Source organism: Leptosomus discolor, chromosome 1, assembly GCF_034619465.1.
Source record: "Leptosomus discolor isolate bLepDis1 chromosome 1, bLepDis1.hap2, whole genome shotgun sequence".
Classification (NCBI taxonomy): Eukaryota; Metazoa; Chordata; class Aves; order Leptosomiformes; family Leptosomidae; genus Leptosomus; species Leptosomus discolor.
In genome coordinates, this window is record NC_141391.1 from 112,709,308 (window position 1) to 112,728,946 (window position 19,639).

A 19,639-nucleotide genomic window follows, 5' to 3' on the forward strand; every position below is an offset into this window, starting at 1 on the left:
ATTTGTTATTTATTCATCCCCTATTTATTTACATTACATATACTTTCTAAAAGTGATTGTCTTTAATATAGATGTGTATACAGCCTCTCAATTTAGGGATTACAGTTAATAACTAATAATAGTAATAATTACTATTATCTTGACAATAAAAACCTGATTATCTATCAAAAGTGCCACAGCCTTTTGGATACCGTATTACTATATTGAGTAGTGAGATAAAAAAAAATAAAATAAAAAATCTAGAGTTTGGTCCTGTAATGTATTAAGAATCATGAAAAGTCAAATACAAGTTCATCATTTTCCGATAATAATGGTCCTGAAACTTATCAACATCTTCAAACTTTATCTGAAATATCTTGGATTAGCAACTCCTCTCCCCCTCTTAAACCGGTATGTTTCCTGTTTGGTACGAGGTTACTTATTAAGGCTAGTGCTCACATCCACAATGGAGACAATAGAACCCAATGGGATAGCTAAAAATCTCTTGATTTAAAGCAGACTTTAGGAGAACACACTGGAACACTTTCTAGGAGTCATGTGCCTCCACTTAAGAACAGTATGAAACAGCTGCATATATTCATCCCAAAAAACATACACAGAAAGAAAAATACAGAGGAAAAAAATACTATGTTTAACCCTGAAACTTCCTATACTAGCGAGTGCTTTGCTTGTTTACCTTGCAGCTAAACTTATATGGAACCAGAAGGAAGACGTGCCCTACAGATGTATCACTGTCCTCGTATGAGTAAAAATTTATGATCCTACTGTATGACATCAGTTATTAGCTTGTTTGGGTTCTGTCCATTCAGACATCCCTGAAGATATATGCAGGATTAAAAAAACCCTGATGCTTGTTTTGCCCACGGGTCCAGACATCCTGGACTTTATCTGAGTGATTTTATGAATGAGCCAGAGAATTTTCAGTATAAACAAGCACCTGGAGTGGTTTTATTTTTGGGGTTTGAATTCTACAGGTAAAAGAACAAAAAATTATCTAAGAATACGTGTGTAAAATCCAGGAACTCCATATTAGGTCCACATAAATGGGCCCATAAATCAGAAAAAAATGTAACTTTATCTATAAGATTGTATTACAGTTAATGTTATTTTTCAAAATCCTTACTGATTACTATAGAAACCTGTTGGACTAATTTTAATAAATACCACAGGGCTTTGCCATATAAACCAAGATGTACACACATAGTGCTACTGATTACTATTACATAGTGGAGAAAATATAGTGGATCATTAAATCTTTAAATAAAAAAATCTTGCTCTTTCCTTCATTCAGTGCTCATTGAACTACAGGCACAAAAGCTCCAGTTAAACAAAACCAGCCATCCTCTTGGTTTTCATTTTTGTTCAGCTTGTGTCTGCTTCTAACTTGATCCTGACTTTCGTGCTTGCTTGAAAAATGCCTATTAAAATATGGCCCAGAGTTAAGATCCGGAGCCTCTGGGGAACTACTAGACCAGAGTTTGATTTTGTCAGCCCTCCCAAATGACCCTGTTAGTCTCCGGGAGGTAGGTTAAACAGCTGCCACACCCCGCACAGGCCTGTCCTCAGACTGGCACCCAGATGAATGTGTGCACCTTGATATGGGTGAAGGATCCTCATGAGTTGACAGATGCAAAAGGGTCTGTGCTCTGCTCAGGAAGTTGTCCCACGTCCCCACGCTGAGAGTAGAGCCTCTGTCTTAAACGCTGCCTTATATGCCTTAAATACTGCACTGCAAGGGTGGAACAAAGTCTCCACTGCAGAGCAGCACTGCCTGCAGCCCTTTCACCCTCTGCCTGCCATCACCCACTGGGCACATTTGCCATGTGGGGTCCTGTGCCAAGCCTCCAGCCCCTCTCCAAAACATGACAGTGGAAAAAGGTGATAGTGTCTCCCCCTGAATTCTTACCTTCGCTACTCTTGTGGCTAAGGGGGCTTGTTGAGGGCACATGTAGGGTCCCCTGTCCCACTTCAGTGGGTAGATGTGAGGCTGTTGGGAGTGTGAATCTGCCTGGGCTGTTGGGCACCAGCCCCAGGCCAGGGAGGGGCAAGGGGGCTGGAGGGGAACCAATTGCTCCTCTCTAGGTAAAACTAAGCAACTTTATTAACAATAGAGTCTGACTCGTGGTCCCAAGTAAATTAGAGGCTGTTTAAACAGAAAACCCAGGGATCACCATTCCCAGCCCTGTTTTCCAAAAGCAAAAACCTAACTTACAGTAAGTTTAAAAAAGCATTCTTTAAGCTACTTTAGTTTTCATTTTGTCAATATGATGATTCCATATGCACCAGGGAATGCAGACGTGCCAAACTCTGAGAAGGGGGGGCGGAACTTAGGAAAAAAATAATAGGAATGTTCAGAAGGTGGAAAAGTCTAAAAAATCCACATGTAGCAGGGTTCATGCTATGCTTTTCTAAGAAAGCATCTTGTCTTCTTGACTGAGGGAAAATTTGTATTGCTTTGCTTTTTTACCTTTTTAGAAAAAAAAAAAAATTAAACTGGAATAAAATTACGTGTCAAGATTTTAAACCACATGCAGGGATGATTGCTAGGGGTGAGCAATAAGAGCTGTAATCATTGTAAGTGGTGTATAACAGACCTTCAAGGTGTATGAATGGACAAAGAATTACTCCCTTTCCCTTATCCCTGCCTATCCTCTTCTTGTATCCTGTAAGACTGTCTTAGTTATGAATATCTGATTCACACACTTTGTTAGTAACTTGACTCTATGCAATTTTACACAGTAGCACCAGTAACTCACCAGTAAAGTGTTTAAAGAACATCTTGCAGTCCAATTCATTCTCCATCCTTCCGTTGCAAAAGTTGCTACCACCAGAAGAATTAATTCTTACCTTCACAACCTAAAAGTTATTTAGATCTAGTCTGGCACTGCACTGGACCACCATTAGTTCATCAAAACCTTAAATGCAGGGACTCTGTAGCTGAGCCCGGGCTGTGGTCAGTAGCATGACTCCTGGAGCTGGATATCATTTCAGTGTGCAGAGGAGTTACAGAACTGGGTCCCTCAGAGATCACTGCTGCAACACGCCGTATGGTGCTGCTTATCTGTGGCTTTTCTTGTTTGGCCTAGAGACATGTTTCTCTAGTTTATGCAAAGCAGAAGTCAACGAAACAGATTCTTCTCCAATCACATTTTAGTTTCACTTGTTTGGTTTTTTTTTTGTTGTTGTTGTTTTTGCTGCTGCAATATATTTTACTTTTGTTTATAATAGAAACAAAGCAAAAAAAAAAAAAAAAAAAAAAAAAACAACAAACCCATAACCCAACCCAAAAATAAACATATGGAAAAATCCCTGCCTTTAGTCTGGAAAAATTTCTCTGAGGTGATGTATTGCCTCATGCACTAATATACACTATTTGAAGGAAAATAATGGGTGCGTTGTTTCAATAATAGAAAATTTCTTTGAACATTTAAATAACTGAAATTTACTAACACAAACAAAAAGGCAGTCAACTTGGTTAGTTAAAAGGCATAATAATATTTCCCAACAGTACTAACAATGTTGAACTTCTAGGGTGATGGTGAAAGATAGCCAGCTAGCAGAGATGATTAAGAAACCATGTACAGGTGGTAATGGCAGATGTAGGTGGAAAGTGTCAGAAGTCGGCAGTCAAGAATATTTTGGAAAGATGTACTCTACCTGTGTAGCCCAGTGAATTGTCGCCATTATCAGAGGTGGGGAGTGGTGTCCCGCTGTCGTTCCCCCTCTCTAGGTCGTCGGAGTCTGTCGGAAACAACACCAGAGCTGCTGATGGGGTCACAGGAGTAACAGTAGTTGCCATTTCGATCACAACACGTCCAGATACAATTAAAGACACACATGACAGCAAGAGCCACAGTGCCAGTGCACGGCACACTTCGTCCTTCCCTCGCCTGCGTGGTGGTGCCCAGCGAAGGGCAGCCAGGAGCATTGCCCGGGGTCCCACAACGCTGCCCGCTGTTCCTCTCTGCCCACTCCAAGTCTCACTCTGCAGCCCGCCAGGCGCAGTGGTCACCCTGCCAACCAGCCAGCGCAGGCTGTGGTGAGCATATGGGGAAGGCAGGGGAGCTGAATGCTAGCATTGCTAATTTTCCACCTTATTGTTAATCAAAGCTATTGACTGTGATCACTCCCCATCATCGCTTCATCTCCTGGCAATTACAGACCCAGGGGACTTCACCTCTTTGTGGGGAGGAGGCAGAGGGGGACACACACAACTGTGTCTTGGCAAGAACGGGAGGGGCGGCGGGGGGGGGCGCTGCTCTACCTCTTCTGGAAGATGGGGTAGGGGAAAGGGGTAGAACCCCTCTGTGACAAGGTAACAGTTTAGCAGCATAAGGAGTAAGATGCGTGTTCTGATTTGAAAGATGCTTGCAAGAAAACTCCCAATTTTAATGTCACATTTAAAAAAAAAAAAAAAAAAAAAAAAAGGAGGGAAGGCAGCTGGTCAGCTAAACACATAAATGAACACGTGTTTTAAGACCCCAAGATAAATTGCTGATCAAAACACCACAGAGCACTGTGAAGATAACTCATAATAATGAACTAAATAATTCAAAGCAAAAGATAAAATAAAAATCCCTGTGGCTCTGAAAACAAAACAGCACAACCCAAAGGAATTTGTTGTCAATATCACTAGATCTTTTTACTTGCATGTATACAGCTTAATGTAAAACTGTTTATTAAACTTCTATTTTTAATTTACTTTTGATAGTGCACTGTACAGCAGAAAACAGCTAAAAAGAAATATTCGTATTTTGTTTAAAAAAACCCTGCAAAATGCAAATCTCTTTGCAAGAATATCACTACCACAACAATAGGCTGCTTATTTCTTTTTCCTGTTGACAGGTGTCAGATAATTTATTAATTATTGTAAAGACCTTGAATAGGAAAGTTATGTTTTGCTCTCTCACACACAGACACGTTCTGGACTTCTATAATGACTGAAAGTAACTGTTCCTTTTCAATAAAATGCACATGCTGCTAAAACTCATTCTGAAGTTCCACAAAATACCTAAATCAACTATGTATGAAATTAAACTAGAAAAAAACATAAGTGGATTTTTTTTTTTCTGGACACTTAATTTTACTAGCTCAGTCAATGGCAAACATTCATATTCTCCACATGTATTTTAAGCAATCTTATAAAGACAGCATTATTACAAATTGAAATCTTTTTCATGAATTACAAAAGAAAAACAAAAAGAAAATCAAAATCCTCAAGATCAGCCTACTTAAAGGGACTTACTGAAAAAAGCATTTCTTTTAAAGAGTCAGCTAAAGCACTGATAGCAAGCCTTTTAAAACGCTATTGTGCAAATTAAGAAAATAAAAGACCAAACCACAAAAAACAACCAAACACCAAGACTGTGTTTCATCTTGGCAGATGAAAAAAGTGAAATATGTTCATTTATTGGTCCATTCATCTTTGCTGGCTCACTAATGGCCAATGTCACGTACATCTTTAAATTCTGCTCTGAAAATGTCTGTAGAGTGACTGGATCAACATTCAGCTTCTCCAGATTGCTCACTTATTTGCAGTCAAGGGTTGATTGGGTCAGAGTTTTAAATTACAGCAGTGAAGGACAGAAGGACAGGACTTCTTATTAAATTAAGTGGCAGAGGCTGTGCCTACTTTTTTTAGGGCAAATGTTTATAATCGACTACAGAAAGCTCAGACTGAGATTTCAACCAACAAATCTGCTGGTCATCATTTTGAAAGATTGATTGCCTTCTAGGAGATTTAACTACACGCTACTCAAAATGATGAAGGAAGAAGCACTGAAAGCTACTGGAGCATTCTATGTGTCAGTATAACGTCTGGTGTCACATGCACAATACAATTGCATAATGAATTGATCTTTTTTACCCCAGATACTCCTTCAGACATGGTGTTTCCAGCCACCCTCCTCATAACACCTCACAAAACAACCGATACCAACACCCTTTAGCAAGGCTTACTTAGGAGTTTATATAGGAGCTGTCTCCATTTCAGAAATGCTGTGCATTCAGTACAGCCAACAGGACATGACAGCAGCAGCTTTAAAAACTAGGCTACAACTACTTGCAGTCATTTAGGCATGAAAATCTTGGCTCGAATCCCTTCACTGACGGAAATGAGGGGATTGGTCTCTTTTTAACACCACTAATATTTACATGATATGTGACAATGCATTTGTTATTTACAATCCAAAAAACACAGAGACATTATTCACTCTCTCATTCTGTGAGACATGCTACTTTTCCACCTGGTATCGAACATGATCTTCAACTAATATTAAATCATGGTCTCTGGCTGGAAATTACTTTCACTAATGGTGAATCCTGAAGTTTGATTCTTGCTGTGGATGACATCTACCCTTTTCACTGAACAATATGTCTGCGTCCAAGTGCTACATTTTGGGCTGTGGCCCCCTGCACTGGGCTGAATTTAATTCTGGCTTTGTCACAAGATTCAGCTTTGCCTTTTCTTGGGAGTCGCTATTGAAACTTAACAGAAATAAGTACTATTGACTTGAAGTGCACATTTCACCATGAGACTGCTTTGAAGGCAGTCTGTTGAGCAGGTGGTAAAGGGCCTTATGTTAAGACACGGTGTATTTCTTATGACTACTGTACTGTAGGATCAGGCAATTTTCCACTTGGCTTTGCTAAACGTAATGAATGATTTTACACAATTGCATTTTTTGAACTAGTCACCATGCCAAAAAAAGTGAAGGGAATGCATTATGTAACCTGAATAATTCACCTGACGTATCAAAAATTTACAGCTCAGCCTGAGTCAACGTGGAGGTTGAACTCTGTGCCTCATCCCTCAGAGAAATGCCATAATCACTCTCTAACAGATCACAGAACTGACAGAGAGATGTCCCTCAAAACAACTCTCCAGTAAGGTTGAATGTCTTGGTTGAATTTCTATATTAGACAGGAGGAATTTAAACGAAGGTCTCTGGTATCCTAGCTGCTCAGAAAAGCCTGTTTTCAGTGAAGTAAAAGTTACACTTTAAAAAATGCCTAAGCAGTAATTGGTTGTTTCACTAAGTAAAGAAAAACAACCAAAAAACCCCCCAAAAACATTAGCCAACAGAAAATTACTTTTACCTGTAAGTATGTAATACTTAAAGAAAAAGGTAAAAGTAGTTCCCCCCCCCTCCCCTTTTTTTTTATATAGTCCCAAACAGGTTTATTTTAGGAGAGGAAGATGAAAAGTGAAGCCTTAACTACGAGAGAGAAAAAAAGGAGTAAGCCATTCTTTATCAATTGCTACTACTTCTTTCACAGAAGCATTTGAGAGAGGCCTCATTGAGAGGGGGAAACCCCTCATCATGATGAAAAATATCTCCTTCCCTCTTTCCGCAGCCATCTCCAGACCCCCATTTGTTAAGCTGGGCAAGTACCTTAAGGCATTAAAAAACCCCAACAAACATTTATTTTGACTTGATAGGAGAGTGTCAAGTTTACCAGCACTGCGTGGGTCTAGCTTTTTCCATGGAAAAGTTTCAGGTTTAGTCAATGCACCCCAAGCACAGACAATACCTTCAAAGCAGCAGGAGGATTTGGCTTAATCATACAAGTTCAGAATAAGTGTAAGTGGCCCAGCAGCAGCTGGATAGCACTAAAGACTTATGTGAATGTGGGGAACATTTTCCAACAAAATTTCCACTGAAATCTGTAAGTTACTCCATTTTACTGGACTGCAGCAGGAGCTACTAAACACCATTCATACTTTAATTTATATATCTTTAGCTCTTCAAAATTATTAGAATATACACATACTAAATATTTACTATTATTCATTCTCTCGGCTCTTACAACAACTCAAACCAGACACACACATTTATTTTCGCAGCTACTTACATTCAAGTGCTTTCTGCAATCCTAATGTCAAAAATTATATTAAACATGCCTTTAACCATGGCGCTGCCATGCATAGAAAATTCACCAGTGATTTTTTTTTTTTTCCATTTGTAACAGAAAGTGATGCCATCAATTATCGCTTCTTTTGCACCAGGGATATACGTCTGTATAACACGTTTTATTGACGATGCATCCTTAAAGGTCCCCAAATGATTCAGTATTGATGCCCTGGCCCATCCTCCTGGAGGACATAAAGAAAAATTGAAAAGACCTAAAATGACACGATTTCTTACTATTGGAGAAATCTCACGTATCTGAGTTTCTACACTGGTTGTTGTTTATCTGAAATTAAAGCAATCTACTGAAATATGACTGACTAAGAAAATAGTAACTGTTGCCATATTTAATTCCAAAATATATAACTTCATTATTTCTTGTTAAGTTTCTCTAAATTTTATTATCATCATCAGCTTGGGGGCACAACATTGGGAGGAACCAGCATGAACAGCATTTTGCAAATGAACATTAATAAAAGATCAAGGTGAAGCAAATGAATATAAACTGCTATCAATATTAGAATTGTGTTCTACAAATTGGATCAATTCCCATTGATTCCTTTCTAGTGATCCAGAGGAATTCAGGAAGAGACATCAGAAGAAAAAAACAACTGTCACTGCCTCAAACCACAACCTAAGATGAGGAACTAAAGTAGTAGTCTGGGTTTTTTTTCAGTATTTTGAATTATTCTAGGTTTTCATTGGAGTTACAGTAAAAATACACTTAAAAATACAATACGACTTAAGAGATATTTGATGTAATTCTATTTCTTCATTTGATTATTCATAATGACAAAACATTTTATACTATCAGAGTATAGGTAAGTAAGGATAGTACCTAAGGGAGAACTACTATTAAAGTTAAATTAATATAACTGTGAGAACTAACTTTTGTAGAGGGAAGTGCTAATTAAAATTATATGTTTATTTAGAAAAATACAGACAAGATTTCAAGAATGTAGACCTGTTTTTCAGATCTGGAACAACAAGGAAAAACTTCAAGCTATGTGTAGAATTGGGAATAATTATGCCACCCTTAGACCACCGCAGCACTATGGTCTGTATCAGAAGTCTATGTACCATATGTATGACTAATCTGGAGAATATCCTTAATGACGTTTCATATCAGCTGAAAGGAAATATTCTATTATTTTTCATAAGACTTAGAGCAACTTTCTAGAGACATTCGCATTCAGCCAGATAACTTAAAATTGGGTAACTTTAGGGAGTTATGAACATTTTCATCAGCTACGAGTCTCCACAAGTAATCAAGAAGTTCATTAAAAGTGTACACTGCTCAGCTTAAAAGCTAAGAAAGTTTTAAGATAAAGGGAAAAGCCAAGAATTTGTTCTCACTTAATGGCTTTAATCTGAGGATCTGCCATAAGTAAATTACAAATAAATCCATAAAGATTCCTTTTATTAATAGCCTGTACATGTGTGTTCTAGCAACACAGTATGTGGTTCTAAAAATAAAATGTACACTTATGCACAGGTACAGAAATGTTATTTGTTACACACAAGAGACGAATTTCTGATAAGAATAGAATAGTTTGTGGGTAAAAAAAAACCCTTAGAAACAGATTTTTTCTAAAACAAGGAAGAATACAGCTTTTATTTAACGTTTTGAGTATCTTGGTTTTGGTTGTCTTCAAAGGGCAGTGTGTATGACTGAAATCCTGACAAAACCTCATTAGTGGATGCTATTTAAACACCTTTCCTTACCTTTTGTGATTCATTCAATGACAGACTTTAACTCAGTAAAAAGTAAATGAGGACTTCTAGTTACACAAAAGCAGGAAACAACCTCTTTGAATCTTATTTATTTATTTTGGAAGTAGTAAACATAGGTGTCAGCAACTTCAACACAGATCCAGCAAATATAATTCATGGAGTAGCATAACTACAATTTGTTAGGTTTGTTGGTTTTGTTTGGTGGTGGTTTTTTTTTGAATCTACATCACTTGCTTTCAAATTCTAAAGCTGAAGTCTTATGTGGGACCAGTCATGCAGGAAACCATATGAATATAATTACATAGCAGCATTTCTGATTGAACACTTAAATTCTCAAAACTTTGTATTTAGCAGAGAACATGTAAACATGCACTGTTAGACTTTGATGCTCTCAAACCTGTTCGTTATCCTCTCACCACTTCCCCCCACACCTTGACTTCTCCCAGTTCTTCCTTGCACTTCTTGGGCCATCCCTTGTAGCTCTCCTGTTCTGCATGTGCTCCCATTTCTTTCCCTGCCAGATAACTGGAAGGTTACAGCCATTCAGACTAATTAAATGGTCCTGGAGGTGAGCTAACAGGTGGTGGCCCCAGCTGCTTTACTTGCAGGGGTAGATAAGAAACCCATCACTAGCCTGTATAAGGCACTATGATTAATTAGGACAAGAAGCCATTTGCTAAGGAGGGACAACCAGATTTATAACAGAATTTTCTTCTCTAAGGCAACATGCAAACTTTCTCCAGAAAATACAAGAATAAATTACTTATTCTGAAGTGCTCACCAGTCATCTTGACTATGTTCAATATGGCATATGCATAAGACCTATTTGGCATAGGCCTCTTCACACCAATATTTTGTATTTTCTTTTTACTGCAAGCTCTGAATTTGACCTTACTTTAGGAAATTTCCTTTCCCTTGGAAGAAAACAAAATAAGAGAGCCTCTTAAGTAAATTGACATGTTTCTCAAGAGAGTTCTGATTACTGTGGGAACTACTATCAAGACATTTAAACAGTAGTAACTAGCACCATGTACAGTTGAAGAACTGGTTATGCAAGCTTCCCATGCAATCCTCTAACTCCACTAGACTTCTTGCAATAATCCCCCAACCATTGTAATCAACTCTGTGAGATTACACCCAGTCCTACAGGCATTAACCCCTGGAGCTACTGCTTCTATGACTGCCCTGTAAAGCTGTTTTGAGGCTGAATTATGTAGATGCTTTACACGTAGGTGCCCTCAAAATAGTAGAAAAGAATTGGCTTCATTTTCTCTTTACTGCAGAAATGGAACACAGCAAGAAACCCACCATGCTTAATTACCCCTTATTTTATTCAGCTAAGTGGTGAACTTAGGAAAGTGATGAATTTCCCTCATTAATGACTATTACAGACAAACAATGAAAATGCATGAACTAATTCAACACGCCAACCTCAACAGCCTTGTAGTCACATGACTTGAAATTAAAACTACCATAAAAATGAACATTGAAGGGGATGTACACAATTCAAGAGCTGAGAAATTCCTTTCTCATTCATTTGTTTTTCTCTATATGCAAAGTCATCTGAGTTGTCAAAGATATATCTGCCACACAGCTGTGTCATTTACACTTTACTAGTCTATCTGCAGAGCTCAGCATGAAGAATAATATTAAATCAATGTACGTCAATGCTTGTTTGTAGAAAGAATGGACATACCGTCCAGCAAGCGAATATACTGGCACACTAAATAAGCCTATTAAAACTGCTATGTAAGCAAGAAAATCATTCTGATATCACAGGAATCCCAGGTCCTTTTATTCAGGAGATACTCCTAGCTACCTTTCTAGCTGTCTTGGTTTGGTTTTTCCTCCCTCCTTTTAGAAAGACAGTATTTTGATCCATTTTGCTGTTGCCAGCACGTGTTCTCTACCTTGCAACAGTGACTTCAGTCACATTGTGATTACTGATACCCTTAGCATACAGATTTCTCAGAGGAAAGGTGTCCAATTTGTGCTCTTCTGTGCTTTCCCTTCCTTTTCGCCTTCCACAATCCCACCCCTTTGGCTATGACAGAGAAGCCAGCAGATAAGACAGGCTCTGAAGGTCCTCTTCCTTTAGTACTTAATGCCACTCAACATTCTATTTAACCTGTCTTCTGCACAAAGCAAAACTCTGACTATGCTATATCCTATGTGGTGATTCAAGGATGAAAAAAAAAAAAAAAAGAGGTTTTAACCCTGTCATAGTTTACAATTAAAATCTTTCTGGCCTAAGAGAGAAGTAATTTAGTAGTAATGTACAGAGATGTTTTGAAGTGAACTGAAAAGTTAAATTGCAAGGCAAAAATAATCACACTGATTTGTCAAAAGGCATAGAGTTGAAAAACATACCATGTCAATCAGTACAGCTCTATGAGCTTAAATTTACAGTGAGCTACAAGCATCATCAAAACACGAATACATATTAATGCAAAGTAGTAGTAAATCAAGTCTGTCCAGAATTCCCATTCTTATTCACCTTCCAAGGCAGTGAATTATCCGCAGATATCCAATGATAGTCACTTGCAAAAGAATGTTTTCTTTTATTGGTACTAAGTAGAGGTAAGTACTGCAGGGATTTTTTTGTCTTTCGTTTCAAGATCACAAGGGTTCTTTCTGTAAACTCTTCTTTAGAGCTACTGCTTTTGTGCAGCATAACAAAATGCATTCTACAAAGGAGGTGTATAAGTTTGTGCCTTGGAGAGAAGCTGTACAACAGGTGTTCCTCCTTTCTTTGTTTACCTGAGCTGTCTACTCACTGCTTAAAATCATATCCTTAAGAAAACAAATGATTGAGCATGTAAGCATTTGCCTGGAAAATTTGATATTAGGCTGAAGTCCTTTCTTGTTAAAGCAGCAAAATGCTCCCATTGACTGTATGAAAGGTTCTGTTAGCACAGCTGTGAATACTTCAGGGAAATGGGAGAAAGAGCCACAAATATAGAATTAGCAATTACTATCTAGCTCATAGTGAAGTGTACACATATGCCCAAATCAACTTAATTCTCAGTCTAAACCGGGAAAATTCCTAAAATAGTGGTAAGTTAATTTTCCTAAAGTTCCTAGTGGTTCTTCAGCATCTTCCAGCTGGGAATCTCATTTCTCAGTGTGATTAATGTCAGTCTTAAAAGAAAGCACAGGGTCAAAAATTACTCCAAGTTTATGAACTCAAACTCCAGACAAAAATAGAATGATGATGAAATGAAATAGCCAAGGAGGAGAACAATCAATACGTCTTCTATCTTGTCAGAATTCAGCTCTGCAAAATTAGTACCAAACAAGAAATCATATGACATAGCAAGGGGTTCTTGGGTTTACAAGGATCTACAAATTTCTCTAGATAATGTCAATTTGTAACGTTGTGTACAATAACCATGGGAATTACTAGCTAGAGGTAGTAATTTTGAAAAAAAATAAGACCTTCAATAGATCCATGGGAACCCCTGAAATAATTAGAGCTGTCACTGGAAGCACAGAGTCAAAGCAATAAAGTACGAACACTGAAAAATTATATGGTTTATGCTATAGAAATATGATGCAAACAATGCCAGTGTAAATAACAAAAGCATAAAAATTTTGATGCATAAAACTATCAGGATGACAAAGATGGACCAAATCACATATCTATGTTCAAAACCCAACCAGACCTTTGAGATAAACTGTCCAATAAGGGATAACCTTATCATAAACTTCAGTTTGTGTGTTGGTAGATCCAGAACATCATCTAAATTGCAGAGGGAAGGAAACAGTTATGCCACCCTTAAAAAGCAAAACCAGAAAACTCACGGTGCTAGAGATCAGGAAATCAGGCTTCTTGTAGTAAGGGACTCATTTATCACCACAGCAATGAAATGAAAATGGAAGCACAGATGACTAAGAGTGCATTGTGTTAGATTTATGCGTAGAAAGTTTCCCAAGTATATCATTGCTGACTAGGTCACAGCTTTAATATCTCTGAACTAAAGTACAACACTGTAAGAGTGACAGCTCAAGAAAAGAAAAATTTCTTTAGCAAACCCTGATTGTTTGTTTGTCCTAACTTCATTAAATGTGTTGGTGCAGCTGCTTTGGGCAGGAAATAAGAAATACTTCTGAAGCAACATTACACATATCATATGTTTCTAGCGTGATTAGTTCCATATTGTTGGGGCCCTCAAGCTCCTCGAGCAGAGTTCCTGAGCAAATTTTAACATGTCAAACTGGATAAAAGTCAGAAGTCGATGCTTTATCCTTACGGGCTAGGACAACTGCTATTCAGCACAGAAACTCCAACAAGGAAGATGATGCCCTGGCTTCCATCTGAGCACTGTGTGCTCCCACAGGCTAAAGCATGTGGCCTGAGCCCTGAGGTGGCTGCCAGCAGCCCCCTCCAAACTCCTGCATGCCCTGGTGCCCTCAGGGTTCCTCTCTGACTGTTCATGGCTGAGACCTCAGCCCAGGGGTGCCCCAGCTCAGTGGCAGTGGGGCCAGCAGCCCCTTGCCCTTGCTGGGTGCCGCAGGTAGGCAACAGGCTATAGGAGCGCAGCAGATGTGTCAATAGACTAATCAAATGTCCTTCAGCAACATTTTTACAACCTAGTCAACAGGGAAACTTATAATTGGGTTAGGTCTCAAGTTGAAAACTTTAGTTCATTGCAATGAACCTTTAAAACTAAATACGCAGAGCATAGTGTAAGTATACCACATAACAGAGTATATCAGAAGATCAAGCCACCAATAAACAGAGCTGTTGAACCAGATCTGTACACATAATCTATCAGTTGTACACAACTGGTGGCTCCCAATTCAGTGACACATCACTACTACTACTGAATTTAAAAGAATGGATGCTATGTCTAAAGGTTTGCTGGTTTGTATTACAATAGTAAATATTTCTAGGTATGTCCAAGATTATTTCAACTAGTATATTAAACTTCTACCATATGACAGACCAAAATGGAAAAACGTTTAATAACTTTACAGATTTCAAATCTGTTTTATTGATTTTGGTGGGAATATAGGTGTGAAAGATTATGGAAAAAGGAGACGAGAACAAAACAAAACCACAAGAACCTAGAGAAAGAAAAGCATATTTAGCATATTAAAGGTAATTAATCATCTTTCATTTTATGAGGCCAGACTACAGAAAATTCCTGGAAAAACACTGTAATTTCAGAAGGTGCTAGATATGAAAAAGAGTGACTAACACATTGGATCAAATAACATATCCAGCTAGAGACTGATCTGACATTGAACGCTAGTCAGAAAGTAAAACAACACAAAGCAAAATGGTATTGTTTTAGTACGCCAACTGAATATTTCAAATAGAAAAAAATCACCTCAAAAGATAGTGAAAAAAATTAAACTTTAAAACAAAGGAAACAGTACTGAGTTTACCACATCATTCTCATTATTCAAGTTTTACAGTTTATCTAACTCTACTGAAACTTATGCTGTTTTATTCTACAACTGGAGAGTGACCAAGGAGATGTGATATGATCTTGAAAGTATAACACTGGAGATAAATAAGCTGAAAGTCTATGTAAATGCTCAAAACTGAGTACAACTGAAGCATTAAGCAAGTCAGTGAAAAAGTGCTTACATCTGAGATGAAGACTGTTTCAAACACACTCCAGCAAAAGCTTCTAAAATCGTTAAACATTTTAGAACTTTTTTTAGCTACAAAAGTCTGAGCAATGAGGACAGAAACATTCATCACTAGAAATAATATCATTAAAAATAATCAAAGTTGTTTTCCCCATAGTTTTTATTTTTCTAAATGGCTATAGCAAATGGCTGTATTTTTGAAAACGCATTTAGTCTCAGAAAAGAATGCACTGACACAAACAACATAAGAAAGTTATGTTCAATGATGAAAGGTAAAACTAAGTAAAAATTTGAAATTAATAAATAAATAAAATCTCCCATAAGCACTGACTGAATGTTAACTTGTTTTACACTGATTGGCACTCATGCCTAAGAAGGCTCCCTGGGTAAGTTCCTATTTAAGCTTTTCTCATCAGCTTGAAACTTCAACATAATTATGTTTGACTACATTCAGACTGAGTGTGTCTCAGGGTCCTGCCCCCCAAGTCATCCCAATCAGAGTCCTTCTCTGGTTTCCTTGCAGCCTCCCACCACAGGTATCTTTCTCAATATAACCAAAAGAAGTTGATGTATAGTGTATAATATGTAGATGAAATGTAACTACTACTCATGTTCACTGGTTCAGACACAGCTTTGAGACTCCTTTCATCTTTATTTATGATTTTGGTTAAATTTAGCAAGTGAATTCAGGAGACACTAGAGGAGGAAACCCAACAGATGCAGACTATGTGATAAAGAAATCCTATTTTGTAAAATATCAGACTAAACTAAAACACTTCCCAGCCCTTCCCCATCCCACTCAGCTGAACTTATCAATATATATTTCACAATCTGAATTAGTAATGTGAATACAAATTATATATTTCATAAATCTGAAAGACTGACTCCAATTCCACAATTTGAACAATTATAAAGATTCTTACAAATGAAAATCAAGGCCAAGAAGAAAAAAATTCGCTTGATGAAAAACGCTATAGGCACATGAAGATTTTTCTGATGATACAGTATTAAAGAAAATTTAGTTGAATTTAAGCTGATCCCTCATTTATCATATCCTGTGGGCAAGTCAGTTAATGACTATATTGATTTGTTTTTGTGTTCATTCTTATATATATCATCCAACCAAGGTGAAAGTAACCATAAGATATTAATTTTAGAGAAAAGTATTTCAATGATAAATGTTTGAAGTTGCATCTAAGAGTGATTTTTAAACAATAGATTTGCTGTGCTGAAATTATAGGACATATTCATATAATCACAGTGGGAAATATTGCATAATACGCACTAAGTGATCCCTGGAAGTAGTGTATTGCTGGTAACTAAAACGGACTTCGGAAGAAATGTATCAGCTGAGGATCTGATACATGTTAAGTGCCATTTTTACGCTAAACTCAGGAGTACTGGATTGCTTGGGAACCTTTGATCATTCAGAGAACAATGTGAAATGAGTACCCGAGTCCACAGTTTCTCCAGCCTACCAGTATCTGAAGATCAGAAGAGGGAAAAATATTCCATTTCTATGCACATCTGATTTCACAGGCATCTTACAGAGTTTGTTTTTTTGCCCTCACTGAAATGTAAAGAGCAGAGGACAACTCCCACCTTAGTTTGTCTGTTTTGAAGAAAAGTTGTTGAATGAAAGAAGTGGAAACGATCTTTTTTCCACAGGGAAAAAGGATGCACTGCTCTTTGTGCAATTGGCTTCAACCTGTAAAGAAAGGTATAGAGCAGACTGAACTAGTACGTGACTAAAACACAGCACAACACATCTAATACTACCCTATCAACACAATATGTCTTTTAAAAATACTGGAAGCACTATCAGTTTTTCCTTTGCCCTCCTTTTCATAAAATAGAACAATTGTTCTATCTTCCTTGTACAACTGTTGTTTTTTTTTTCCCAACTAAACAGCGCAGCTGATGATCAATCCTTGATTCGTAGACCAATTCAATCAGTTATTATATGAGTATTTAGAATATTTTATTATATTATTATTTAGAAAGTTTAATTTTTGCAAGGATCTTTTAGGTATTTTCTTAATTTAAAAACCTCTTTATCAATAGCAAACCCTTTCCCAATCAAGCCTAAAGTCTCCTGGCATTGTTTTTCAATATTTCAGGCTGTTGAGTGTTTCAGGTTTAGTTAGCAGAAAACAAAAGAAAGTCGAAAACGCATCTTTGTGAAAACTCTGTTTGCACAGGCTCAGTGAGCTACTGAAAGGTCACTGTGCTAAGGGAAGATGCAAGGTGGTAGGTAAGTTTATCTTACAATTTTATTTCTCTTTGGAGAAAAGAGAGAGGGAAGAGAGCACACATTTGGTCCAGTCTGTGGCTCCTTTTAGGGAAACAATTGATTTCTTTTGTATTTTTATTACTAGAAAAATTGAAAACAGATATCTGAGGAAAACAGAACCAGATCTCCCATTAGCAAGGATGCTCAGTAAAATCCGGCTGGTGTCTCACACAGCGCTCAACCACAGGGAAAACCTGGGCTTGAGAAGAGCCCCCGCCTGCTGCAGCTGGGGCTGAAGCCCCGCGGAGGTCAGGGAGGTGCGGCGGCCCCTCTGGGGGGGCTTCCTCGGCCCAACAGAGCTGAGCTGAGCTGAGCTACAGCTGCTGCTGCTGCTGCAAGGGGAGGAGATGAAATTATAGCGTGGAGGGGGCAGGTGGGGAAGGGAGAAAAGCAGCACTTCTGCAGGGATGAAAACAGCACTGTTTCACTTTCATCCTTGTAATATTCTCAGGAATTGCTTTAGGGGGATGAAAACCATCCCTTGAAAGCCTGATTCCTCTGTCTTTATGCTCTGCAGGCATCTACAGAGTAGAAACAGAGTGACAATGAACAAGCACTGAAACCAGTACAAACTGTTGCCTAAATCCCAATGAAATGAGTGCAGCCAGATACACGTTCCTTCAACAAACATTGTGACCAGTTATTTCAGTCAATAGCATCAAACCATAGGCAGTTACAAGGCGACCCCTCTACCCTCCAATCAAAAATCTATGCAAGTACAGTCTTTCAGTCACAAAGACACAAACTTGACTCTTAGGAAACTGTAGAATTCAAGCTGCATGACTGATCCTACTACAGCTTCCCCAGGCATGTCTTAGTCATTAATTCGATGACCATATTAAAGTATTCTCCCAGTGCACAGGTCAGACGATGTTCAGTCAACAAACAACTATGCAATGTTTGATTTCTCCTTATTATTAATTCATATTCCAAACACCGCTCTAATGACGGTTTCATTTTGCTAAGTGACTTTGCCCTATAGTAATTGAAGTTCAAAGTGCTTGAGGTACATAGACATCGAACACTGATTAGGAATTGGACTTCTTCAAAACCAACAAACTTACAGACACCACTGATGAATGATCTACAAATGTGAATTAATAAATTTTCCCCCAGAAGCCTGCAAGCTGGAGGAGGTACTGCTATCCTCTCCATTTTAAAGCTGGAGATCTGAGATGCCATTATGGTTAGAGTCAAATTCTCAAAAAAAAGTTACTCTCTTCAGACTTCCACCAACCAAGGCTTCCAGCTCCATACTTAAAAGCCTGTAATGCTGGAGCTAGTACAGGGAGAAAAGGACACCAGTGATGTCCCAATACCCTGATGGTGTCTGCGTTTTGGAGTTTTTAGTCTGCTGTCTGATAGTACGAGGTTGACTAGTTTCAAAGTCTTTGCCTAGCTAGCCTGAGGGACCAAGCAAGCCAAAATTGTTGTAAAGCCCAAATACGGACAACTCCATTACTAGACCAATAAATAACTAGCTGATTAACCTACAAAGGAGCATTTTCAGTTCTTAGGAAAGGATTAGTAAAAATTAAATACATTTTTCATTTCTACTGAATGTGTTTAAATGATACAAAAGTTAATGTGTAATATCCTGAGTAAGACTCATATTTAATGTTTACTTTTGCAAAATACTTTAAAATGTTATATTCAATCTTTAACAATCCATGTTTGCATGGCTAATATGAAATCAAACATAAAATACAGATTTTGACTGTTGTCTTCTATTTTTCTCTTTCTTCTTCCCAGTCCCTCTCCCAACAAAGCAAAAATGTAAGCCCTATTGCCATTTGTCAGTATGCAAGTGCAAGAAAATTGATTGCTGAGGCGAAGTTCTGCATGTGCCACAGAAAATAAGGTCATGCTGACAAAGGTTCGTTTTATTTAAATGAAGCAGTTTGTGACTGATTGCTTGGGAAGAAAACAAAGGAAAAGTTACTTTAGAGAATATTTTGGCTCAAGACAGCTTAAAGAAAAGGAAATCTTAAGGAGAGATAGACATTTTGAAAGAAAGACTGCTAGCCTGGAAACCATCTCAGCTGCTAACTTTTGAAATCAAGTATCTTAATCTGTCGCTTGCTTGCTGGGTTACCAT

The 19,639-nt window shown here is 37.9% G+C and overlaps 1 protein-coding gene across 1 annotated transcript in view; it reads right to left on the bottom strand.

The window, feature by feature from the left end:
* The window catches only part of ROBO1 (roundabout guidance receptor 1), a 534,041-nt gene that overhangs the window by 379,507 nt on the left and 134,895 nt on the right, over positions 1 to 19,639 (bottom strand). The window contains exon 2 of the mRNA XM_086482457.1: positions 3,658 to 3,741. Coding sequence (XP_086338583.1) covers positions 3,658 to 3,741 — 84 coding nt within the window. The remainder of the gene's footprint in view (positions 1 to 3,657; positions 3,742 to 19,639) is intronic.